Source organism: Macrotis lagotis, chromosome 7 (genome assembly GCF_037893015.1).
Source record: "Macrotis lagotis isolate mMagLag1 chromosome 7, bilby.v1.9.chrom.fasta, whole genome shotgun sequence".
NCBI lineage: Eukaryota > Metazoa > Chordata > Mammalia > Peramelemorphia > Peramelidae > Macrotis > Macrotis lagotis.
The window spans coordinates 42,796,841-42,823,676 of NC_133664.1; the positions used below are offsets into that span (position 1 = coordinate 42,796,841).

At 42.9% G+C, this 26,836-nt stretch overlaps 1 protein-coding gene across 4 annotated transcripts in view; it reads left to right on the forward strand.

Moving 5' to 3' along the window:
* ZDHHC3 (zDHHC palmitoyltransferase 3) overlaps window positions 1-25,437 on the forward strand; it is a 66,394-nt gene extending 40,957 nt beyond the window's left edge. For 3 of the 4 annotated variants that reach the window (XM_074195871.1, XM_074195872.1, XM_074195873.1), the window contains exons 4-7: window positions 6,278-6,374; window positions 7,093-7,174; window positions 10,055-10,185; window positions 21,301-25,437. In XM_074195871.1, coding sequence (XP_074051972.1) covers window positions 6,278-6,374; window positions 7,093-7,174; window positions 10,055-10,185; window positions 21,301-21,549 — 559 coding nt within the window. In that variant the 3' untranslated portion in view covers window positions 21,550-25,437. Of the gene's footprint in view, window positions 1-6,277; window positions 6,375-7,092; window positions 7,175-10,054; window positions 10,186-12,481; window positions 16,958-21,300 lie in introns of those variants that run through there. The other variant, XM_074195874.1, reaches the window with a different exon arrangement.
* The last annotated feature ends 1,399 nt before the right edge of the window (window positions 25,438-26,836 follow it).

Below are 26,836 nucleotides of genomic sequence, written 5' to 3' on the forward strand. Positions count from 1 at the left end.
ACTGTGTCCAAAACAGACTCCATTATCTTTCCCCAAAACTTCTTTGTCATCTTCCCTAATACTTCGAAGGGACCATCCTCCTCCCATTTGTCCAGACTTATTCTGCTATCAATTTCAGCTCTTCGTTCAGCTTCACTCCACATATCCTGGTGTTTCTTACTTTATAACACCTCTTTTATCTGTCCCCTTATCCTCTCACACAGCCTCCACCATATACACCCCCTCTCCACCTCCCTGGATTTTTTTTTAAATTTTATTTATTTAAGGCAATGGAGTTAAGTGACTTGCCCAAGGTTACACAGTTAGGCAGTTATTAAGTATCCAAGGTCACATTTGAACTCAGGTCCTTCTGACTCCAGGGCCAGCATTCTATTCACTTGCACCACCTAGCTGCCCCCCTCCCTGGACTTTTGAAGTTACCTTCTTATTGGTCTCCCCTGTTCAGTTCTCTGTACCCCAGACCATATGCTAAATACACACACACACACACACACACACACACACACACACAAACACACACACACACACTTTATTTTCTATCTTTGTCTCTCTCTCCCCCTCCCTTCCTATGTCTACAGTCCAGTTACAATGACCACTGTGATTTCCTTAAACACATGCTTTTGCACAGACTGTTTCCCATACCTAGAATGCCAAGATCAATGATTTGAAGGGTCATCCTTCTAGGGTTCCTTCTAGAGCTAAGAGGATAGGAGGATGAACTTTCCCTTTGTTCAAGAGTTTCTCTAATTTAAAAAAAATTATAAAAAAGTTTTTCTAATCTGTTACCAGGAAACCTTTCCTAACATTTCTTCTCATATCCTCTCTTATTTCTTATCATGAACATAGATTGTCCATGTTGGTTTGCTTAGTGTCTCTCTTATTAGGTTGTGAGCTCCTTGAGGTCAGGGGGACTGTCTTTTACCTCGTTTCATTCCCAAGCACTTAGCACAGTGTCTGCCAGTAGACACCTAATGTTTATTAATGATTGATTGGCCTTGTAGAAATGGTTACCCATGTGAAACTGAAGTGATTATGCAAGAAGAAACATGATCCTTTAACCTCACTTTTTATTTTTCCTATTTCCTAATTAAATACTATAGTCTTAGATTATTAAAGACCTATCTTCCCAGTCCTTCTCTTTTTCAAATCTGTATCAGAACTTTCAGACTTCGTTTTGTTCACTGCTTATACACCCCAAATTGGTATTTATTTGCACTCTGTTAGAAAGCATTCCCTGTCAGAGGTCTTGTATCAAATGCATCCTGTGAGTTTCATCAAACATTTGGGGAAAGCTTTGTGGGGTCCTTCTGAACCATCATTTAGAAACCTCCTGATGAAGGGTGGTACACCCTGATCCAGCAGGTGACATCATTTAAAATTCCTTTCTTAAGATCATACAAGTAAGTTCCAGATTCTGCTGAATAGAATCCCCAGAAAGTACCACCTCCTCCTGAAGGTCTTCCCTTCCCAATGTCTTCAGTTCTTTTTCCCCTCTCACAGTGACTTACTTGTGTCCAGCTCATATCCCTTCAGTAGAGTATAAGGTCTTTGATGTCTTTGTTTCTAGTTTGTTTTTTGGTCTTTTGGTCAGTCTGAACTGGCTTGAATTGAATGAAATTCTTTTTTCCCCCCAATTACATGTTAAGAAAATTTTTCAACTTTCATTCCCTTACATATTTATAAATTACACAATTATCTTCCACCCTCCTCCTCTCCCTCCTACCCTCAGTGGAGAACAGTCCAGTGAACAATGTACATATATGTTACGTTTAACATTTATATATTAGTCATTTTGTATATGTAGAATTAGGATTAAGGAAAAAAGAAAGAAATCATGAGATAGGAATGAAAAACATAATAAAAGGGTTTTTTTAAGTGAACATAGTATCCATTCAGATTCTGAGGGGTTTTATGATTTGTTTGTTTAGTTTTTTGTTTTCTTCTGGATGTGGATCCATAAGAAGTCTCCCAGGGTTGTCCTTGCTTTCTGAACTGCTAAGAGGAGCTGCCTCCATCAAGGTTGATCCATTTATGATATTGTTGTTAATGTGTACAGTGTTCTCTTAGTTCTGCTTCCATCACTCAGCATCAGTTTGTGTAATTCTTTCCATGCTTCTCTAAAATCCAACCATTCATGGTTTCTTACAGAACAATAGTATTCCATCACATTCATATACTATAATTTGTCCAGCCATTCCCCAGTTGCTGAGCATCCCCTCAAATTTCCAGTTCTTTGTACTACAAAAAGAGCTGCTACAAATATTTTTAACATGTGGGACTTCCGATTTTTTTAATTTCTTTTGGATATTGACCTAGTAATGGTATTTCTGGGTCAGAGGGTATTATCACTTTTATTGTTCTTTGGATAGTGTTCCATATTGCTCTCCAGAATAGTTGGTATTTCTGGGTCAGGGGGTATGATCACTTTTGTTGCTCTTTGGACAGTGTTCCATATTGCTCTCCAGAATGGTTGGTATTTCTGGGTCAGAGGGTATGTTCACTTTTATTGTTCTTTGGACAGTGTTCTATATTGCTCATCAGAATGGTTGGATCAGTTCACAACTCCACCAACAGTACATTAATGTCCCAAGTTTCCCCACATCTTCTCCACCATTGATCATTTTCCCTTTTAGTCATCTTACCAATCTGATAGGTGTGAGATGGTACCTCATAGTTATTTTAATAATAATTTGGAGCATATTTTCCATATGATTATATATAGTTTTAATTTCTTTGTTTGAAATTGCCTGTTCATAACCTTTGACCATTTATCAGTTAGGGAATGTCTTGTAACCTTATAAATTTGATTCAGTCCTTCTCTATATTTTAGAAATGAGACTTCTAACAGAATCCCTAGCTTTGAAAATTATTTTCCATCTTTCTGTTTTCCTTGACTGCATTGGTTTTATTAGTGCAAAGCCTTTTTAATTTAATATTGTCATAATCATCCATTTTGCATTTTTATAATGAACTCTGTTTCTTGTTTGATCATATATTTCTCCCCTTTCCATAGATCCAACATATAGAGTAACTCTTGATCTGTTAATTGAACTATGGTCTCACTCTTTATGTCTAAATCCTGTACCCATTCTGACCTTATTTTGGTACAGGGTGAGATGTGAATCTATGCCTTAGTTTCTACCATAGTATTTTCCAGTTTTCCCAGCAGTTTTTGTCAAAAAGTGAATTCTTTTATGCCCAAAGAGCAACAAAAATGTGCATACCCTTTGATCCAGCAATAGCACTACTGGGTCTATACTCTGAAGAGATGATGAAAAAGAATAAAACAGCACTTGTACCAAAATATTCATAGCAGCCCTGTTTGTGGTGGCAAAGAATTGGAAATCAAGTAAATGTCCTTCAGTTGGGGAATGTCTTAACAAACTATGGTAAATGTATGTCATGGTACACTATTGTTCTATTAGAAGCCAGGAGGGATGGGAATTCAGGGAAGCTTGGAGGGATTTGCATGAACTGATGCTGAGTGAGTTGAGCAGAACCAGAAGAACACTGTACACCCTAACAGCAACATGGAGGTGATGATCAACCTTGATGGACTTGCTTATTCCCTCAGTGCAACAACCAGGGACATTTATGGACTATCTGCAATGGAGAATACCATCTGTATCCAGAGAAAGAACTGTGGAGTTTGAACAAAAACCAAGGGCTATTACCTTTAATTTAGAAAAAAAAAAACCCGATATCTTTATCTAATCTTGCTATCTCTTACACTTAATGTTTCTTCCTTAAGCATATGATTTCTCTCTCATCACACTCAATTTGGATCAATATATACCATGGAAACAATATATAGACTGGCAAATTGCATTCTGTGGGGGGTGAGGGTAGAGAAGCAAGATTGGGGGGGGGGGTTGTAAAACTCAAAATACATAAAATCTTTGAGAAAAAATCCTTCAAAAAAAAAAAGTGAGTTCTTATCCTAGAAGCTAATGTTGTTGAGTTTGTCAAACAATGGATTACTGTAGTCACTTACTACTGTTTTCTTTTGAACCTTTCCTAATCTGCTGTTCTGTTATTATCTATTTCTCAATCAAAACCAGGCAGTTTTGATGACTGCTGCTTTATACTTGTAGTTTTAGATCTGGTACTGGCAAGCCACCTTCCTTTGCATTTTTTCATCAATTCCCTTGATATTCTTGACCTTTTATTACTCCAGATGACTCTATAAAATAGGTTTTTGGTAGTTTGATTGGTATGGCACTGAATAAGTAATTTAATTTGGGTAGAATTGACATTTTTATTATATTAGCTGTACCTAACCATGAGCAATTCACATTTTTTCAGTTGTTTAGATCTGATTTTAATTGTGTGAAAAGTATTTTGTAATTGTTTTCATACAGTTTTGGGGTTTGTCTTGGGAGGTGTAGGTTTCCAAGTATTTTATGTTGTCTGCAGTTATTTAGATGGAATTTTCTTATCTCTTGCCCTTGGACTTTGTTGTTCATATAAAGAAGTGCTGATAATTTCTGTGGGTTTATTTTATATCCTGCTACTCTGCTGAAGTTGTTAATTGTTTCAAGTAGTTTTTAGTTGATTTTCTAGGGTTTTCTAAGTATATCCTATCATCTGCAAAGTGAAAGTTTTGTATCCTACTTGCTGAATTGAATTCTTCTTGTACTTAATTTGTTGCTATGTTTTTGTATCACTCTTAGTATATTGTGATGTGTCTACTGATCCACCGTTTGCTTTTGAGTAGTTTTTCCAGTAGGGGCAGGAGTGTTGAATCATCATTTTACTCTCTTTTGGCTCAGTACTTCCAGTTGTCAAATTAAAGATGTTGGATCAGTGGCTGTGGATTATAGGGGATACAGTCCCATGGCCCTGTCTTCATTACCAACCATTGATAAATAGTGGGGCTAAACATCATAGATATTTTTCTTACTATTGAATATGGCATCAGAAATGGAAATGGAAACCAATTTAAACATGACTAAAAAACTGACCAAATTCAGTAGCTCCCTACTTCTCATCAGTTGAATCTGAATTTAAGCAGCTGTTTGCACCTAGGAAGAAACACTTATCCCTGTTTCTTCTTATACTTGAGAACCATTCTTTGTCTATTGGAGCAGTTTTTCACCTGCTGTCATCACTTTTTTTATTCTTCCTGAAGTATGTTTGTTTTTCTTATCTGGTTATACAGCTTACCTCGATTCTTTTTGAAGTTACACCCTTCCTGTCTTTAGATATTTTTTCCTTCTAGAGGACTGGGGCAGAGAAAAGGAAAGGTTTGTTTGAGTTTTGTTTGAACTCTACTTCAATCAACATGTCAGGCCCCTTGGCATTTCTCCAAGGCTAAACACCCACTCACAAAGGCTAAAAGGCTTAAAGGAAATTAGTAGGGCCACTAGAAAGCTTAGAGCCAAGAGGTCAATTTTTTAGTTTATTTTATTAGCAGTGAATTTTTATATTGAAGATTATGGAAATTTTTGGAAAGATTAAATTCTGGTGCAGTTCTCCTGACTGTTCCTTTAACTTTCAACTCCAAATTATACTTTCTCCCAAAGCCTCCTCAGTTAAGATTCTTCTTTACAGACAGTAGTCTCTGTAGTATTGGAAGAGGAGAATTAGACACATGTATGCAAGAATGGGAAATAATAACGGCTTTGGCCTGTGGTTTTGGAGTGATGAAATTTAAGACTTTACTAAACATAGCTTTCTCCCATTCATTTTATATTTTAAGTGTCATACATGGGTAAAAAAAAATGTTCTGTAAACTGATATTAGAACTATTCTATTTCCAAAAGGGTTATACCATACCTTCTTGCAAGGATTCTCTCTCTCTCTCTCTCTCTCTCTCTCTCTCTCTCTCTCTCTCTCTCTCTCTCTCTCTCTCTCTCTGTCCCCCCTCCCCCCCGGAATATTACTGGATTGTTATGGCAGAGGGCAGAAAATAAAGGATCCTCTTCCATTTATTCTAGATGGTATCAGGTATTGGGCTTGGAGGTGGAAAGTCCTGAGTTTAAATCCCACCAAACTAACTTGGTGCTCTTATTTAAGTCACTTAAGCTCTACCAGCCTTAGACTTTTCATCTGTAAAAGGGGATTAATCATAGCACTTAACCTCACAGGGTAATTATAAGGAGTCAGATAATATCTGTAAAGTGCTTTGCCAACCTTAAAAGTGATGGATAAATGTTAGCTATTATTATTGTTATTATGTTTCTAAATTACCTTGGTTTCATCTCTTTATTTACATTCAGCCTTTCAGATAAGATGATGATATTTTTAAAGGTCAGCTCTATTTACTTTTTTTCAGTGTTTGTAAGAGATGCATTCGAAAGATGGATCACCACTGTCCCTGGGTTAATAACTGTGTGGGAGAAAATAACCAGAAGTACTTCGTACTGTTTACAGTAAGTTTTCTTAATAGATTTTGTTCCTCAACTCTCCCTGATGTAGTATTTCCAAAAAGGATCTGTTATCTTCTAAATGTTGAACCATTGATATTATTCAAAACTCTGTAATCGGGACCGTGACCAGTCAAAGACAGTCATTTAGACAGATGACATGAGGAAGACCTTTATTTTTATCTTCCTATTGTCCTGACCTAGTCAGTGACATCATTTAAAAAGTTTCATTTTTGTCATTTAAAGTAGCTTGGAGGTTTTTTAGGACTTTTCCCAACCTATTCTTAGAACAGTAGAACGTGACAGATAATGGTCATTGCTAGCCAGGAGTCTTGTGCCGAGATCTGCCTTGGCTTGGATCTAACTCTGTACTCTGGGTCACATAATCAAAATTTTTAAAATCTTCTTAGTAATGTGACCCATCAGAAGAAAGAGCCTGAGATAAAACCCCTCCCAAGCCTGGCAGAGGCTCCTTGTTAGCTCTTGTGACCACCTGCCTGCACTCTTATCAAGACTCACTGGGGCAGAACTACCAGGCAGGCCAATCTTGCTTTATGGAAAGCTTTCCTCCCCCTCCCCCTCCCCCTCCCCCTCCCCCTCTCCTTCCCCTCTTGACATCTTCCCTGACCCTCCCCTCTGTCCCTAGGATTCTTACATATCTGGAAGCACCTAGCCCAGCTTTCTCCAGTTTACACTAGCCTTTGCTTCCATGTTTTTGTTGCAGATGTATATAGCACTCATTTCCCTGCATGCCCTCATCATGGTGGGATTTCATTTCCTGTATTGCTTTGAAGAAGACTGGGCAGGTGAGTATTCATTCAGTGTGTCCTTCCCCAAACAGAGTTTCCACGACAGACTTTGAAGGTTTGGTCTTGGTTTGGACTTATTTAATTTCATTAGCTTTCTTGCAAATCATGGGAGGGAAAAAAAAAATCAACCAATCTTCATAAGACAAAGCCATCTACTTGGCTTTTATAGTCTCTGTGCAAAGCAAAGTCTCATGGGCTGAGGTGAAAATTTTTAGAGAGCACCTAGGGAAACTACACAGCCAAGAAGAGCAGCATATCATCAGTGAGATGGAGTGAACCAAGATCAGCTGTGAGGGAGGACAAGAGGTCCTAGGGAGGAAAGGCATTTGATTTTTTAAATAAGATGAATTAAACAGTACAAGGTTGGTTTATTCTCCAGACTAGCTTCCCTTGAATTGTACACATAAATCTTTGTTTTCTAATAGGAAGATGAATTTTTCTCTAATGAAGAGTACATATATAACCTTGTTCATTTGTTAGACATGGAGGGAATACACTTATTAAAATGGGACATTTGAGAGCAAATACTATGAAACCACCTCAAAAAATTCTCTAGAACCCTACAGGTTCTGAAAGAAAGACAGCCATTCCCTAAATGAAAGGGGTGCATACCAAACTAGTCTTGTCACAGTCAAAAATCTTTTGGGGTGAAAAAACTTCACAAATAAGAATGTTGAATAATAAGGACTTAGCTAGCTGTTTTTACTGTTTAGTTTTTTTCCTAGGGGTGACTTAAGGACACCAGAATTTTTCTATAGTAGAAAGTAACTATTTTTAATTATGCGGTCTCCTCTCTCTCTTGCTCCCTTGTTTGTGACTTCCCACTCTTGTGTTCTCTTTCACATCATCTTCTGGGTCTTGATGAGGTTAAAAGGAGAGGCATCGTCTCTACTGTTAGGGGCCCCCAGCTTCTGATGTAAGAATCCAGTTAGGGTGAAGAGGGCAATATACATTCTGACTGGTGGGTCAGGTAGCAAGGCCTCAGCAGCTGTGCAGGCCCCTGTACTAGGAGCTTGGAACTCATATTAAAGAATGGACTTGATCTCTGCCTTCCTTAGAGATGAGCATAATGGATGCAGATAATGAGCATTCCTAGAGAAGAAAGATAACCTTACCAAGAAGTTATCCAGAATTGGCATCTGACTCTAGGATGTGTTGTGACATTTAGGCCCTTAAATTAATATTAAACTTAGTTGGCAGCACACATCAATTGGGGAGGGAGAGGAGACATCCTGAGAATGTCCTGGACATGGAGAAACTAGAGTAGAGTTTGCTCCTATTAAGGATTTAATCACCTGAGGAGGGGGTGACAGTGTAGACAGCCTCCTGAGGACCAGTAGGCAGGGCAATAATGCAGGCATGTATCTGATGACTGAAGCAGTTGCTCCAAGGGGAAACAATCCTAAACCAAATAATTTGACCTTCACTTTCATAGAGTTTGGGAGAAAACTGGGTCTTGAGAGCACCAGGGACCCCTATTGGTGCCAGGGTGATGGAGGATTGTGAGAGAAGAGTGCTGTGGGCACAGCCATAGCCACAGGGAGAGAACAGGGCTCCCCAGGTGTCTGTTTTCTACACAGGGCCCTGCTTTCCCCAGGTAAGTTAGGACTGATCAGAATCAAGAATTGTCATGGCTAATTCCAGAGCTCTGTTTTCTGAAGGTCTTTTAATCTCTCTGGGTCGAGAGATTGTTTGTAAGAAGCATACTGGACAGGATGGTTGTGGAGGTCCTTTTCAACTTGAGATTCGGACTGAACTTCATCTGCCTTCAGTGTCTCCATAGAAATAGTAACCAAAAGTAATAAGAGCCCACAACCCTATGACATGGTAGTTCAACTGTTGTTACCATTGCCCATTTGGAGCTGAGGCTCCAAAATGTTAAGTGACTTCATCTGTCAATCCCTTTGTGTGGAATTACTGGGCCCAAGTATTACAAGAACCAGGTGAAAAACAAAGCAAGTCACCCATTATGCTTTTTAAAAAACCTGTCAAATCTAAAGCCATCAAGTGAGCCTTCATTTTAATTTAAAGAAGAGAAATCAAAAATAGGTGTAGGCAGGAGGGAAAATACCAAGTCATGCTTGGAGGACTTGTTCTTTAGGACTTTAGTCTCTACATTCTATTTAGAATGATGAGGGCCCAGAAATCTCCCTGGCTCAACTTGATGCATAGTGCTACTCCTCCGGCCAGTACTTCTTTTGTCCTCACTAATCTGAGTCTTCGAGGCCTTGGTCTGCTAAGAGGAAAAGGAAGTTTCTTGTCCAAGTCCTGAATCCCAGAGGCAGAAGCAAGGTGCACAGCTTGTGAGATCAACGGTAGCACAGGTGGCATGATTGGGAAGGGACCAGGAAGACCCAGGAGAGTCTGAAAGACAAGGAAAATGCACATGCAGAATGAAAGGATAATAGAAGAGAATAGTGATAACCCTAGCTGTGCATGTGGCTGTGGTCAGTTATTTGCTGGTTAATGGCTCAGACAAGGAAGTGCAGAGAGTTAACTAAAAAAGAGGAGCGTTCAGTTCATTTGAATACCAGTGAGGAGACTGGAGCCCACAGAAGGGGAAGGGACCTGCCCAAGGTCATACAGCTCCTCCTGCTCCTTCTTTTGTGCTAGGCAGTCTCTTCTGACTTAAAAAGAGCAATTGCTGTGGAAATGAAGGCAAAGGAATCTTTTTGGTGTATGTGCTCTCTTCCCCCCATCAGCTCTGTAATCCCAAGCAACGGTTTCATCTTCATGGAACAGAGAGACAGAATGAGAGAGAGAGAGAGAGAGAGAGAGAGAGAGAGAGAGAGAGACTGTTGTCAACCTAGGTCAAGGCAACCCTGAGGGGATGACCAGGCTAGGATTGAAGACCTTTTCTATATCTCTGTTTTCCAGAATGCAGCTCCTTTGCTCCCCCCACCACAGTGATCCTCCTCATCCTGCTGTGTTTCGAAGCCCTCCTTTTTCTCATCTTCACCTCCGTGATGTTTGGGACCCAGGTACACTCCATCTGCACTGATGAAACGGTGAGTGCCTCTCCTGTCCCTTCCCCCAACCTGGTGTGGCCAAGCAGGAATACCAGACTTGGAGGCTCAGGTGTGCTCCAGGGCATGATGGGTAGAAAGGCCCAGGAGGGGACAGGGCTCTGTATTTGCATTATGCAGCTATCCACTCCCACCAAGTCAACAGGAAGAGCCCTTTGGCAAGAGTTTCTCCCATTTTAGGTCAAGGTTAGTCAATGGAAGTGTCATTGAAATGTTCTTTCTACAAAAGGACAGACTCCTTGGAGCTCCTCTTTAGCTGTGAGTAGTGTTTTTTCACAGTAAACTCTGGCTCTTGGAGCAGAGGAAATAATAATGGTGAAGACACAACAGAATTTAGAAGAAAGAAAGAACTGGTCTGGGTGTCTGCATGTGTCATTTTCCCTGAAGGCCAGCAGGACTTAAGACTGACCAAGAGCCAGCTGCCCTTGGCAGAGTTAGAGGGAGTTGGGGGGGGGGGGCAGGCAGACCCCAGTTCAGGACTGCAGGAAAAGAGCCCTGAACTTCCATGCACCTGGCCCCAGTCTGTGCCAGGCAGCCTCGTCTTCAGTTAGTCACTGACAGCCTTACCAGGGCCGGCTCTCCAGTGGAGACAGCCACGAGGAGCACCATCTTTGCCCAGCTGGAGTCAAGATGCTGCTCACTTCTAGGCTGCAGTGGTTTTCAAAAGCACTGTATATACACAGATGCACAAAAACAAACTCAGCGTGTGTGCGCACACACTTAGTTGAGCGCCTGCTCTGTGCCAATCACCAGGGTAGGCTCTGTGATGAGAGGGAGAGGGAGGCCACAAAGGTTTGTAAGACACTGTTCCTGCCTCCAATGAGTTTACATCCCATTTATAACATTCTCCTTGATGTGAGGAAGTAGAAGGCTTGTGACTGTTCAGGATAGTCACCCTCACAGTGTTCTGGGAAGGAATGCATGGAGAAACAGTATTTTTCTCTGTGTCAAGGAAAAGTTACTCTTCTTCTGATGGACCAGTTTCTCTTCCTGATTCCTACCAGTGTTATTGTTCCCTCTCAAGTCTGTGTGGTTATCTAGTGCCTCCATGTTTTATGTGACATGTCCAACTTTAACAAAGGCCCCTGCTGACCAGTTGTTGGCCATTCCTTCTAAGAAAGAAGGAACTGTTTGAGCAAAAGGCAGTTCAGCCAGGGTTCCTTTGATTCGGGTCTTGATCACTCAGGGCTGTCAGAGTAGTAGTACCCTGAGATGTTTGAGCCAGGATTCCTTCCCTGTCTCCACAGTTGTCCCTAGCTGTGGTGACTTGTAGAAGGTGGAGAGTCTAATTAGCTCCTCTAGACAGTAATGTGGGGCCTGCTGGCTCCCCTTCCTTCCTAGAAGCAGCATTTGATGGAGAGCATGAACTGGGCACTCTCCCAGGGCCTCCTTTCCTCTTGGGGACTTTCAAGACATTTCCTGGTATTAGTTGGCCATGGGAATGTGCCTCAGGTAACTGGTTTATCTTAAGTTTCAAGAAAAGGAATAGACTTGGCCTTCAGAGTTCTGCTGACAGCTCTAGATTCATTTTAGTGTCTGTAAAGAGGCCTGAAGTTGTTTCCCTGTGATACTGGTTAGTCTGGTTGCTTGAAAGGGGCTGTGCTATTATTACTTTTTAACATTTACTAATTTAGTATCTTCTCTTTCCTACTGATGATTTCCCTCTACCCTCATTTAAAGTTCTTTTATCCTTTTCACAGTTAATTGTGTATCTCTTGCTCCTCTTGCCTCCCAGACTTTCACTCTCTGTGACCATTCCTGGGAAAGCTAACCACATGGAAATACTGTCTAATTTATTTTTTTTGTCTGCAAACTGGTCATGGTTTCTTCAGACAAATCTCCCATGAAATTGATCCCAGATGAATTATCATTATATTCTTCATGATGTCAGGTCCCTGCTAGCTCTGATCCTGGGCCCAACTTAGAACAAGCCACGATTCCTGACTCAAAAAGACAGCTTGAATCCAAAATGATCAGAAATTGGTGGTGATTGTTAGATGACTGCTACGTTTGTTGTCCTTTTCCCCTCTTTTTTAAAAAAAAAAGCTTACAGATATGCATTTCCTCTACCCCTTCAAAAAAAGTTCAGTATAATTTGATCCTATTTTTCTTTGCTACTTTTTCCAATTTAAAAGAAGAAAAAGTATTTTCTAGCTTTTTTAAAAACTCCACAAACTTTTATTTCATTTGCCATAAGGCAATGGACATTTCCCTCCCCCCAAACAAAACCGTGGTGATGCAAGTGCCTGACTGAAAGTGTGATTGTTCTTGTTTTCAGGGAATAGAACAATTGAAAAAGGAAGAGAGAAGATGGGCTAAAAAAACAAAATGGATGAACATGAAAGCAGTATTTGGCCATCCGTTCTCTATAGCGTGGCTTAGCCCATTTGCTACACCAGACCAGGGGAAAGCAGACCCGTACCAGTATGTGGTCTGAAGAATCCTTGACCAGCAGATCCACTAAAACACAAACCACATTACAGCACTACCGTTCAATAAATTTTACATGAATGTTTAAACCGAAAAAGCAAAACAAAAAACTTTTTTTTAACATCAAGTAAAATGGCAAGCATTGCAGAGAAAAAAAAAAGTCCCCTTCTGCTGATGAGCTCCGTTTTCTCAGGCTGTCCAGGCGGTTTTTGGTGGTTGGAGCTCCTCCTCCTCCTCTTCTTTTTTTCCAAACCTTTTAAAATTAACTTTCCTGGCCTTTGGTTTCTTCTCTGCTTTCTGTTTGGCATAACTAACGTGAAAGGGGTGCAGTTTCCTGGTGGTTGTACCCAGCTCTACTAACTGTGCGAGTGGTGACTTTGGTGGGACTGGACTGTGGCAGTCCCAACAGTGAGAGCAGAATGCCATCTGCCTCCCAGTGCCTCTGGGGACCAGTGTGGGGAAGAGAGCCATCCAGGGGAAAGGAGCGGGGCTCCTGGGACCTCACCTGAAAATGGACACTCAGTCATTGAGCAGGGAAAGGTTGAGGATCAGGGAATGGCCTGGATCAGAAGGGCCCCTTGGGGCACTGGCCTCACAGGACAATGGGCTTAGCTTTAAAACAAGGCCCAGCATCCTCTGCTCCTTGCTTCTGATAAAGGAAAAAACAGTTCTGTTTAGCTGCCTTGTTGGATAGGAGGGGGAGAGATGTGGGCTAAATGGGAGTAAAGTCTGTCTCCACCAAATCAAGAAATTGTACCCTCTGTTAGTCAAGAGAATGACTTAGATGGATGAATTTTCCTCAGTGCAAAATGCCTTACGCTAAAAGAAGAATGCAAGGTGCAACTTTAGGTCAGTAGCTCAAGCCATTGTTTTCTTAGTGAGATGCCAGTTCAACAGTGTTCATGATAGGAGATGTGGAGGTGGAAGTGACAAAAATGTTGGTATCACAACACTGGCCCCTGCAGTAGACTGGCCTAGACGCACCCTCCCCAAAAGGATTCGTTTTCAGGGATTAGCATTTATAACCCATCAAAGCAGAGTCATCCTCTGATAGCTACACACAGTCACACACACACACACACACACACACACACACACACACACACACACACACACACACAGTTGGAAGTAGCCAGGTTTTCATGGTTAGGATGTGGAGATGATGAGGGAAGGATGGGAGGCAAAGCCAGGAGAAAGAAGGGCAGGTATCTTGCAGACAGAACCCAAAGGTGACCTCGGCCCATGGCACTCAGGTGATTGGTGTTGTAGGTTGGAGCAGGAATCCATGAATGTATTTTAGGGAAAGGAGGAGGACATTTTGTATGCTGGATGTCAATTCTTACCGGTTGATTCTTTAAAAAATTCTTTTTTTTTAGCTTTCATTTTAAGAATATGAATGAGATGTATTAAACATCAGTCCAAATCTGGGTGTGGAGAAAGTCAATAACCTGTGCCACTTTTCAGAAAGTAATGTGAATGTGCCACATCTTTTTGATTCTGTCAATGCTTCCATATGGAAAACACATGCAATAAAATTTTTCCAAAGCTTTTCTGATTTAGCTGTGTGACCTGTTGCAATATAAGGAGAAAATATGCAAATTCTCTCTGCAATTCATGTGATTTTTTTTTTCTGGTTCCTTTTTAACCAATATTCTAACACTCCTCTGGGAAAAAAAGAGTTTCTAATTGACTCTGCCCAGTGGGTGAGTAGTATCTTGAGGACCAAAATCTATGTTCCTTTTGGTTTCTCTGCACTAAATTCACTGTGTGAATTATAGTCCTTTAAGCCTCTGTTGCTCTAGGAATGAAGTCGAGATGTTATGATTCCACACTTGAGTTCTTGGGAGGAAGGAGAATGTCTTTTGCATGTGACCCCCTTTTAAGAAGCAGGCTAGAACAAGAAAAAGCCACTGCAAACAAAACTTGCCTTTATCTAGCTAGTATTGCATTGTAGAAAGCTTAGCTCTTTGCTTGTAACATTTCAGATCGAAACAAATCATTTCCTTCCTGTTTGACCAACTCATTCAATGGCCTTGCCCAAGTCACTTTCCTTTTCCTGCCTCACTTTCTCTATTTATGCAACAAGTAATACTTTCACAGGGCCCAGGGAAGAATGGGACTGTTTTTCAGGACCTCTTAGCAATTTTTACTCTTGTACATTGGGTGGTTTAACTCTAATAAAACTGATTACTTAGTTTAAAAAAATACTAAGAAAACCATCATGAATCTTCATGGGAGTCTTAATATGTCTCCCCCTCAAACACACTTTAATTGACTTTTTGATAATGCTCATGTTTAGCAGCCTTTATCCAACAACAATCCCACCTCCATTCCCTTCCTATCCAGTTCCCTTTTGGTTGGGACAGTAAGACAAAAGGAAAACATGGCTCAGTGTTTGAATGCCTTTGAAATAGAAGCAGCTTTTAACCATTTCTAAGGGCATTTCTGTTCCTTTGAACCAAATTTTGTTTTTTTTAGTTCCTTTCAGTTTTACCTGAGTATCTGAAGAGAGCAGTAGATGTTTGAGCATGTACAAATGTACTGAATTTTCTGTGCCCTAAAAGCATAGGAAGCTTTCTCTGTGATCAATAATTTCTCATGTATATGATAACATTTGCCAAAAGAAGCACATTGTAGGGTTATAAATCGTAGTCAGCTTACAGTCTTCCTTATTGTAGCATTATTGAATTTGGACTCAGTTTGGTGTAGTGGAAAGGGTCATGGATGGGAAATAGGAAACCCGAGTTCAGGTCTTGACTTTTCCACTCACTGATTGTCTTGCCTATCCTTAGCCCAAGGGCCTAGTTTCCTCCTGTCTTTTGAGGAGGGTTAGAAGGCTTCCATGACCTCTCAGGTCCCTTCCAGCTCTGAAATCCTGTGAGCCTATGATCTAGTTGGATGGAGGCATCTTCAGATGCACCTTGAGGAAAGGTGCTATAGGAATACAAAGGAACGCTGCCTGAAATTCCTTTGTCTTTCCCTCTTTTGTATCTTAAAGACTATGAAAAGGATCCCAGGGCACATCTCCGACGTGGGATGTTGAGTCATGGTGCACTATGAGCACTGGTCCAAGAATCGAGAGCTTGGGTCCTGGTACCTAATCCTTTTGCCTCTTGTTCTCAGTTTCAATTGTAATACATGGGAGTTGGATGCAACAATCTCAGTGGCCCCCTTGCAGCTCCACAATTCTATGATTTCTGCTCATATTAACTACATGCAAAATGAATGTGTGCATATGCAAATCTATGCATCTGCTTATTAATTTTTTGTATACGAATTAGTTGGTGTGCATACACACACACACACACACACACACACACACACACACACACACACACACAGCTGCCTGTCTGTTTGGTCTTAATAGAGGCAGTGTGGTGTAGTGGGAAAAATGTAGAACTTTGAGTCAGAGGATCTGGGTTCAAGTCTCTGTGCCACTCACCATCTGTGTGACCTTGGGCAACTCACTTGCCATCTCTGAGCCTCAGTTTCCTCATTGCAAAATGGGGAATATAAAGCTTGCACTACCTACCTCACAGGGTTGTTGTGAGGAAGGCGCCTGGCGCTATATTCTTCCTCCTCCCCCCCCCATTAGATTGTAAACCCCGTGAGGGCAAGGACTGTGTCCTTTTTCTGTCTCTGTACTCCTTGCACATTAAAGTAAGCCTTGGTCTTGGTTGACTTGAATAACATCTTGTCTTTATGAAGTACTTCCCTTCTGGAGCCCTGAAGTCTCCTGCACCTACTGAACAACTTGGGTCTTCTAAGTCTACAGAAAAGGGAAAGCAGGAGTCTTGGAGAGCCACAAAGAATGTAAAACTCTCCTTTCAATCCCATCCACCAGTACTTTGTGCTAGGGCAAGGCTCTGCCCCATGTCTCCTCGCCAGCCCATCATTCAATCTGTTTTACAAAAGTAAAGTAGCGGGGCGGCTAGGTGGCGCAGTGGATAAAGCACCGGCCCAGGAGTCAGGAGTACCTGGGTTCAAATCCGGTCTCAGACACTTAATAATTGCCTAGCTGTGTGGCCTTGGGCAAGCCACTTAACCCCGTTTGCCTTGCAAAAACCTAAAAAGAAAAAAGTGAAGTAGCTTTGTCCTAGCCCAACTGAGTAATTCATCTCCTTATTTTTCCAGAAGCAGAGGGGAAAGCCAGGGCTAGAGCAACCCCCAAATTGTTAATGGATCAAGTAACCTTGAGTCAATGGCATTGTATCATCCTCTGTGTATTGATGATGTAGATGAATTGGTATTTTTGTCCTTTGTATGTATGATTACTTTTTTCTGGTTTTGTTTTTCAATATATTTAACACCCCCAGAGAATTATATATATATATATATATATATATATATATATATTAGAATGCCTTGAAGAAAATAAAGAATTCCCCATGAAGTGGGAGCAAGCTATTTGTTGGCTTTTGCCCTTCTCCCAGTGATTCAGTGAAGTGGAAACCTTCCCTTTCCCCCACACCCACAAAGAGCTTATCTTACTTCAGTTCTCTACCCCCTGGGTTCCTGTGAATGTGCTCCCATGCACCCAGAATAACCTAGCTAAGGGGTCCTGCCTTGAGGAGGCAAGGTAAAACATGTCATTTCTAGAACTTATGGAAACTAAAGAATGGAATGAACAGAAGGGAAGAAAAACAATAGTCTCCAGGCCTCCTGAATGTCCTTAGATTGAGGGAGAGAACCTGGGGAAAGAGCCCAAAGAAGGCTGTGGGTGGTTAGAAAAATTGTTCCTTTTGCCCCAAGTCCAGTTTATTTCCCTAGACTGTCTGTTCCACAAATGTCAATGACCCACCCACCCCATACCTGCTGAGAAGTGCATTTAAGGCAAACTTGGGGATTTCAGCTTAGTAACCCAAAGTCCATCCATCTGCCCAAGCCTGGGGAGCCCTCCGAGGGTTTTTTTCTTTCTTCATTTAGATATATAGCATGTGGCTATGCTTTATCCTCCTTAGAGGTGAGAGGGTTTGACCAGAAGTGATTTCAAGCCCCAGATGAGGCTCCTTAACTCTCTGGAACTCTGAAATGCGAGGGTTGGCCCAAATGGTCTCTCCAGTCCCTTCCAACCTGCATAGAGGCCCTTATGGAAGTCCCCTATGGCCTCCTTGGAGCTCCGCTGCTTCCCACCCCTTCTCCCACCAATCACTTGAAGTGTATTCTGGTCCCCAAGGAGAGAGAGTTGCTATTTATCCTCATTGCTGGATACCCAAGTTTATATTCCTTGGATTCCACTTTTCTAGTTATGTCTCACTAAAATGGAAGACTGTTTTCTGAGAGCATGATGACAATTTAATCTGATTTGTTTTCTGAGGATCCCCAGCTCTGATGACCCTCTTGCTTTTAAGAATCTGTCAGTCACTGAGCATTTAAGAACCAGGGATACAAGAAAAGACCCCCACCCACCCAAACACCAGTCCCTGCAATCTGAGTCATACTGTAGTTGGGAAGACCACCAGTAAACTGCTACATACAGACAGGTAATGAGGAGGTGACTGGGGAAGACTTCTGGTAGAAGGTGTGATTTTAGCTGAGACTCGAAAGCCGGGGAATCTTAGGAAATGCAGAGACAGGAAGAACATTCTGGGGCCAGGGGATGAGAAGAGCATGGTGTCTGAGAAAGGCAGGAGCTCAGTGACCCTGGATGGCCGAGGAGGAAGCATAAGAAGACTGGAATGGTGGGATCTATAGTGAGTCGGAGTTCTTGAATAGGGTGTGACAGGTCAGCTGAGCCTCAGTTTCCTCCTCTGTCAAATAGGAAGAATGGTATTTGCCTGATCTAATTCATAAGGTTTTTGTGAGGACAGAAAAGAGCTAGTAGGTGTGAGTTTACTCCAGAAAGTTAAAAAGACCCATAAGGAGTTCACAGTTTCTTCAATGACATGTTATGAAAATTTTTTTTAACATTTATCCACATGCATATGCATATTTATAGTTACATAATTTCCTTCTACCCTCCCTTCCCACCCCTCAAATTCACAGTTTCTCAAAGGATAAACCATATTAAGTGTCTGTGAGTACAGAGTTGAATACAGGGACAGTATTCATGGTGGGTAGAGAGTTGGCCTCAAAGTAAGGAAGACTGGGGTTCAAGGAGGTGGGATAGTGTAGAGGAAGGAGCGCTGACTTGAGTAAAAGGACCTGGATTCAAATCCCCCCTCAAAGGGATCTTGGGCAAGACATATCACTTCTGCCTCAACTCCTTAACTGTAAAGTGAGGGCATGTGACTGGATAGCCATCTAGGTCCCTCCCACCTTGGCATGCATGGTCCTTTAATCTAACAGATATTGGCTTTGTGACTAGGCAGGTCATTTAATTTCTCAGACAACTTCGTAAAACAACTGAGTTGATGGGCAGATGCCTCCCATTGGGAGCTGCCAGCCAGGGAAATCACAAGGCAGCCCTGCCCCTCCACAGGGGACTCAGAGCTGTATGGCCTAGCTAGCTACACCTGGTTAACTAAAGCCAGCATGTAGCTTGTGTTTTAATGATTGCAAAGCAGCAACCCTGGGAGATAGGTGCTATTTTTTTATCTCCATTTTACTGATGAAGAAATTGAGGCAAACAGATAAAGGAACTTGTCCAAGGTCACACAGCTAGCAAGTGTTTGGAATGAAGCCTCCCTATTTCCACTCTGATGTTTCCCTCTGTAAAATGAGGATTGAGCTAATCTATGAATTTCTGGCTCTGAGATTTCATGACCTTGTGGATGAAGATATATTTTCTCTTGCATTTTTGCCATGAGTACCACAATGCACAAGCTGCGGTATCCCAGGGAAGGCCTTTTCAGACCCATGGGAACTCTGGGTTAAAGCATGTTGCAACTGATCCTATATAAGAAAACTTTCAGTATTTCCATGTCAGTGCTCTTGAGTTCCTAACCGTTGCCCACCTCACCGCACCCCCAGGATAAAACAAAACCAGATGACCTGCACAAGTTCACCAAAGGACCTGCCCTGTCATAACCCCCAGACATCTCATCAAAATCTAAGAAATGCATATTTCAGAAATAGGGTGAAGAGAGCTTCCTGGTGGCAGTTTAATCAGCAGGATGAGGGGAAGGGAAGAAGGACTGGCCCCCTTCCCGGGGGCAGAAAGCCCTCACTTCTAAGAGTCATTCATCATTTACTTTCTGTGTGACCTTGGGCAAGTCATTTAACTGAAACCTGCCTCAGTCTCCTCAGCTGCAGGATGGGTTACCTGCACCTACCTCCCAGGACAGTGAGGATCGTACAAAATGATATCTGTCGATGGATATTCAATAAACCCTTGTTCATTCCCTCCCAGTATCTCCCAGAGTGACAGTAGAGATCACACGAGGTGGCATTTGTAAAGCTTTTAGGGGAGAGCCTGGTACACAGGAAGTGTCATCTAAATGGATATTCCCCTCCCCCTATCTCTTGGCTTTCTGACCAGGACAGGTTTGGGAATAGGAGGGGGTCCTGTGGAGGTTGTGGTTGGGCCCTGAGGAGAGAGGTCTAAAGAAAGGTCAGAAAGCTGTTCCCCCTCCCCACCAAAAAAGCCCCAACCCTCCAGCTTGTGGGTTTAACTCCTTGCAGCTTCTTCCCAATGCTTTCCTTTTCAATGGTTTGACTGGTGAGTACAATCACAGGAGCAGGTGAGTGATGGGGATGAATGAGAAGCTGGCAGCATGGCAGAGCCCCAGCTCCCTCACAGCTCAGTCTTTATTGAAGTGTCGCTTACCCCCTCCTGCTTGAGTCCTATAGAAGCTTTAAGAAGGTTCCACCCCTCTCATTCCATTTCTTTTCCATGGTTCTGGGGTTGCAATGCAGATGGAGGGAAAGGGGTTTTCACCTTCTTTAGTCATTGGGTTTCCTGTGGGCCTGGTCTTAAACTAAGTCTCAGAGTTCCCCTGGGCTTCCTGTGAGTAGAGATCAGCCTGCCCCCATCTTCATTTGGATGTTTTCTACCAGTGAAATGCTAGTCAGTGGTTTGGTCCATCCAACAACTAGCCTCACTTGGTCATCTGACCATCCCAAATCACTAAACTACTCATCTCACCATGTGTGGTCAGTCAGATTGCCTTCATCAATGAGCTGGGCAGGCTGGTCCATTGCTCTGGAGCCGCTTGCCAGCAGAACGGGGGCCTCAGTCTTGTGTGTCCCTGCTTTCATGAGATGTGTTTAGGGATGCTTCTTACTGTGGACAGGGCATGAAAGAGGAGCCTGGGCAGTGGGGGAGGTCACTGTTCACTGGCCTTCCATTGCCCGCTGGGCTTCTCCATCCTCCACCCTCACTTGCCCTATGGCAACGATGCCACTGGATGGCAGAGGCCTGCCGGTCACCTTCTGACTATGTACCATTGGCCAATCCATCTCATCAGTAAAATGGGTGGGTTTGGCTATACTTGTTAAGATTTCTTTGAAGTCTTAGTATTCTTTGAAAGCTCCTTAGGAGAGATGCCTTAGAAATAGGGGCTTCATAGATGCATGTCAATTGATCAAGGGTTCTCTGAGCAATAAACACTCACCCTCACCTTTGCATGTAACCTGCAGGGATAGGTAGCATGTCCCAGCGCCTCTCTCCCACGGCTCCTCTTGTGGAATGTGAAGTCTTAGCAGTGGAGTGGAGCATGAAAGGGGGCTTCAAGGATCCTCACAGATATCACAGCTCTCCTTTCTCTCTTCCTCTTTTTCCTCTAGGGAATTGAGCGGCTCAAGAATGAGGACCCCACCTGGGAGAGGATCGTCAGTTGGGAAGGGATGAAAGCAGCTTTTGGAGGCAATTTCTCCCTGAATTGGTTTAACCCTTTTAAGAGTGTGGATGTCAAGAAGGACCCATCTTTTACAACACCAGGAACCTCAGGAGACACCAAAGCCACAGGAACCTCAGAAGAAGTCCCAGAAAGGTATTCAGAAGACATGGATGAGTTTGAAGAAGTAAAGTCATAAAGAAGCTCACCTACTCTGGATATTGGAAGGGCCTGCAACCCCAGGGATACCACTTTAGAAAGAAAACCCAAAACAGGAGAGAAAAGACTTCAACTTAAGGAATTGCCCCCCCAACTCCTGTTTGAAAAGTCTACTACTCTTTAGCCCCTTCCTCCTCCCCTTCTTACTCCCAAGAGCAGAAGGACCCAGCTTTCTCTCTGGTTCTCTGAGAATGTGGCTTCGCACCTGGAGCCTGGCCTTTCTCTGTAGTATGGACCCTGTGCTTTCTCTCTGGCCACCATTCTCAGCTTATCATCCTAGAGGCCCACTCCCTTCACTTCTCCTGGGAGACACCATGGGGTCCTGCTCCCAGGCTCCTGGACATGGAGTTCACAACACCCAGAGAGAGCCAAGCAGAGAAGTGGAGGAAGGCTGAGAAGGAAGGAAGGGATTGGGGGGAGGTGGGGGAGGGAGCTGTCCAGTTAGACTCAAAGTTTGCCTTTCCAGATTTGTGGCCCCCAGTCCCATCTCTGCCTTCTGGGGGTTGGTAGCGAGAGGAGGTGGTCTAGCACAGAGAGAAGTTAGGAAAGAAAACCACTTCCCCAAAGGTGGGAGCACTTTAGGGAACATCCCCTATGGCAGGGGGCAGAGAGGGCAGGGCGGGCCACACTTGTTTCCTGTCTTGTGTTTTCATGTACAAATGCCTAACTTCCCCTCATGTTGGTCTCAGACTTAGAGAAGTCAACCCAAAGAAGGCCACATACACAGGGATTCTAGCCACTACAGAAAGGAACTTCCCACTATTAGCTAAATTTTTAGAAGCCCGGCCACTGATGGGCCCCAAGTGCAATATGTTCCTATGGCAAGGGTTGAACCACTGAGGTGGCCTATTTGTTTTCCTGCCTTCAGGGGCAGGACTCATTTTTAAAAGGACTCTAGTGAGGAGTTCCACATGTACAGTTCTAAGGAGATTAATATATGCATATGTACACTGGGAATTGTGGTTCATATTGGGAGAATGGCTCAGGAAATTAGCCCACTTCTTGGTGATTTTCATTGATTAGTCAGCAGGGTTTGGCTCATACCAAAAAAAGGGGATAAAAGCTTAGTCCAATATAGCCAAGTGCCTTTATCAAGATGAACAATTTGGAAATTATATTACCTTATAAAAGAATGCGTGTGTGTGTGTGTGTGTGTGTGTGTGTGTGTGTGTGTGTGTGTATTTCATATGGGAAAATCCATCGAAGGGCAAGGAATGTTTAAAAACCAATTGATGGCCTAAATGTGTCTTGCCCCTTGATTCACTCTCTATTGGATCATCTCTCAGGGGACTTTGCTTTAAATCTCCCTTATAAGAACAATTTAACAATTCATATAGAATAATAGGGCCACCATCAGGTTTTAAAGAAAACCTTCAAAGCAGGCCTCTAAACAAAAAAAAAAAAAAAGGAAAAGAAAGACTGCCTCCAGAAAAGGATCCCAGCTAAAGTACTAAGGTGAGTGTATTAAAAAAAAAAAAAACCAATAACAAAACTTATGTTTCCAAGAAACTCATTCCCTCCTCAAGTTGATGGATAGTGCCTTTGATATGTTCCTTTGGTCTAATCAGAAAGGTGTCCAGATACTGTTTGGATGCAAAGCAAGCACTGGATTTTCCTTCCCAGTGCCTTGTGGGTCACACACACACACGCACACACACACACATACACAAACAAACACCCATCTAACTGTATTTTTAACATCCCTGGCCACACCATCTCCTATTCAGGTATGGTCCTGACAGCTGGAATGACTTGTAAAATATAGCTTTGATGGGGTCATTTCCTAGTGAGTTAAGCAAAAATTCTCTGGTTTTCCATTGTCACCCCCCTTCCCCCCCCCAAAAAAAATCAAGAATTGGTTAAGGGTCTTTCTGCCTACTATTCCAGTGGGGTCTCTTGGTGTGAGACCACGTCATCATCCCTTTGTCGTTCACAAACAGAACTCTTCCCCTTCATCCCAACTCCTGTGACTTAACCCTCCCTTTTGCTGACCCAAGCTGCTGGGCCTCAGTCCTGTTTTTCTAGTCCCCATTTAGATGAAATCAGATAAGAACTAACTCGAGTTGCCCTGCCTAGATTTGTCTGGGCCAGCTTCAAACCTGCCTGGCAGCAATAGTATGCTACTCTAACTTTCTATTCTAGGCTCAAAAGAAAACTCGGTTGCCCCACTTTCAGTAAAACTCTATCAGACATTTTGGAGAGTGGCAGAGGGCATTCTTAAGAAAGAGCTGAGATTTTCATGGGGAGGGAGAGAAAGGGTAGTGAGTCTGCAGCCTTGTCAGAATGCTTGCATATGTGTGAAGGATAAGTAAAGTGGGTGTTGGAATCTCATTGTTACCACTAACCATGATTAACATGTGCTCAGTGACAGGACCAGAGCATTTGGGGAATAACTCAGTACATTAAGCTTACTGGCAACTTCCACCATAAACCCACAGAGCAGAAACCCCAGGAGAAGGCCACTTCTTCCTATGAGGCTTCTGGGTTGGCAACTTGATGTTCTCAGTAGCAACTTTATTATTTATGAAATGAGAACATCCTGAGCCCAAGATGGCTCTTCAGGTCAGTTAAACTTCCATTTAAGACTGGTTGCTGAACTACAGGTCATTTGGTGGTGAGGAATCCAGTGTTATTGTCGGAAGGCAAAAAGTCCTGTCCTTTCCTCTGAGGGAACACTTCTCTGAGGGTATGGACCACAGGATTGTGCTTCTAACCACCTAAGAGGCAGCTCAGGAAGAGAGTACTCTACCAAAGAGCCAACCTATCTCTGTGGAAGTATTCATGGAGGAAATAGCATTAGGGAGTAGGTAGAAGGAAGAACCCAAAATCAGAGCTCTGGAATCCATCCAGGAGGCCAGCCTGGGACAGTCAGCCCAACAGCCTCTCCAAGACAGATGGGCAGCCCCCTCATCAGAGGTGCCTTAACCTATTTGTTCTACCTCCCTGCCCAACAAGGGGCATACATCCAAGGAAAAAAGACTTTCTTTGGGCCTAAAGCAAGGTCTTGTTTAGGGCTTACTCTTGAGACGGCAGCTAGGGACTTGTTCACTGTCCTACCTTCCCAGGGTAAGAGCCAAACAATATTCCATCCCCTCGTCTGCAGACCAGAAGCAGCAGACCCTGTCTAGACCACAGAGACCTTCCTGGCCTTCCTTTGTATCTGACACTCAGGCTGAAACAGAAGCATCTCTGTCCATGGTAAAATGAACCAAGGCAGTTTTGCACCCAGCAGCCCACATGGTACAGAGTTACTATTGATCCCTATCTGCAATTCTTGGGCCGCAACTAAAGGATCATGATGGCTTCTGTTGGTAGAGATGCTGGGCCTTTGAGTGTGAAAATAAGCCCTTATGGGGGCAGGTAGGTGGCACGGTGGATAGAGCACTGGCCCTGGAGTCAGGAGGACCTGAGTTCAAATCCGACCTCAGACACTTAATAATTGCCTAGCTGTGTGGTCTTGGTCAAGCTACTTCACTTCATTGCCTTGCAAAAAAAAAGAAAGAAAGAAAATAACCCCTTAGCTTGGAGTTGTGGCCTCCAAACTTGCATCCAGGGCGTCCAGGAACAAGAGCCGTCCTGGTAGTGGTGCCCTTCTTAGTCCCCCAATTTCTGCATGCCTGTCTCAAGTCCTGGCTGGGACCAGGCAAACCTCTGAGACAGCCCGTTGTGGCTGAGGAGTGGGGAGTTGAGTTTTTGGGGTCTTTTATTTCAGGGATGGAAAGTGAAGGGTGTTCCCCATCTCCAGAACCCATAATCGCTGTTCCTCCAAGTATTCCAGCCTCCAAATGTTGTCTTGTGCTCTTGGTGTCTAATAATGTTTGATACCTTAAAGAGTTTCAATATTTACTAAAACATGTCATGTCTCTCATTGTTGACTCGGCTGTGTTATTTCTCATCAGGGCTGGGGCCGCCATCTTCAGCCAGCAGAGCCTTTAGAAGTATTCTAGGCTGGAGCATAAAAGAACCCTAAGGGGAAGGAAGGCAGGGATGGTGGAATGTAGCTCCTGGCGTGAAGGACATGCAGACTGGACAAAATTACTCTTAGTGAATTCAACATGCAATTATTGAGTGTCTGCTGTAAGCACAGCACATATGGTCCAAGCCTTGAACCACATGGCTCCTGTCCTCAGGCCTAAGCAATCTAATAAAGGAAACAACCAGACCATAAACATATACAGGAATACTGGAGAGGCTTCAAAGAATAAATTGCCAAGGATTGAGTGGGGGAAGGGAAAATCTTTTTTTTATTGTTTTTTAATTTCATTTAATTTTTACACTTTAAGTCCCAACTGTCTCCTTCCCTACCTTGTATTAGAGAAGGCCACCATTTGACATATGGGTGTATGTATATGTGAAAGTATTCTATAAATGTTTCTGTGTATCAGTTCTTTCTCTAGCTGGAAAGCATCTTCCTCAACAGGTCCTTTGTAGTTGATTTGAGTTTTTGTCATACTCAGTAACTTAGTTGTTTTACTATTACAGTGTTCCCTCTAAATTATTTCATGCAAGTAAGTCTTTTGGAGAAAAGTGGAGGCAGATGGTGAGGATCACCAGATAGGAGGCGTCCTCCCTTTGGTAGCCACCCACATTGTTGCCCAGGGACCCTCATTCCCCTGTCCTCTACCTCGATCGGGGGGGTGAGGATCACCAGATAGGAGGTGTCCTCCCTTTGGTAGCCACCCACATTGTTGCCCAGGGACCCTCATTCCCCTGTCCTCTACCTCGATGGGGGGAAGAGAATCAAGTCCTGTAAATGCGCTGCAGAGTATTGTATCCTGTTTGGATCACTGCAGTTTAGAAAGGAGGGGGAGAGATGTTCAAGAGGGACCTAGATGCACCAAAAAAATAACCAAAGGAAGGGAAAGTTGCTTCTGGGAGGATAAAAGAAGGAAAATTGGAGCTCTTCTGAAAGAAGGTAAGGGAATCAATTAACATTGGTGAGTTTTAAAGAATTTTAATGAAATTAATGCATCTGTTTCCTCATTGGCTAAATGAGGGATTTGGATTAGATGATCAGACTTTGAGCTGAACCTCAAGGGTCCAAAGGTCACCTGGTCCATTTTATAGATAAGGAAGCCTGAGGCTTGGGGAAAGTGGAAGGTGAAGATCACACAGGTAAGGTAATATCAAGGCCAGGGTTGGAGCCCACACTTGAATCCCTTTCTGCCTCTACAATGGTTACTCTGCAACTACTTCTCTCTTTCTGGGAAGCCAAATGAGCCTTTTCACAGGGCCTGGTTTCATGGGCTGGTGCTTGGGGTAGCTAG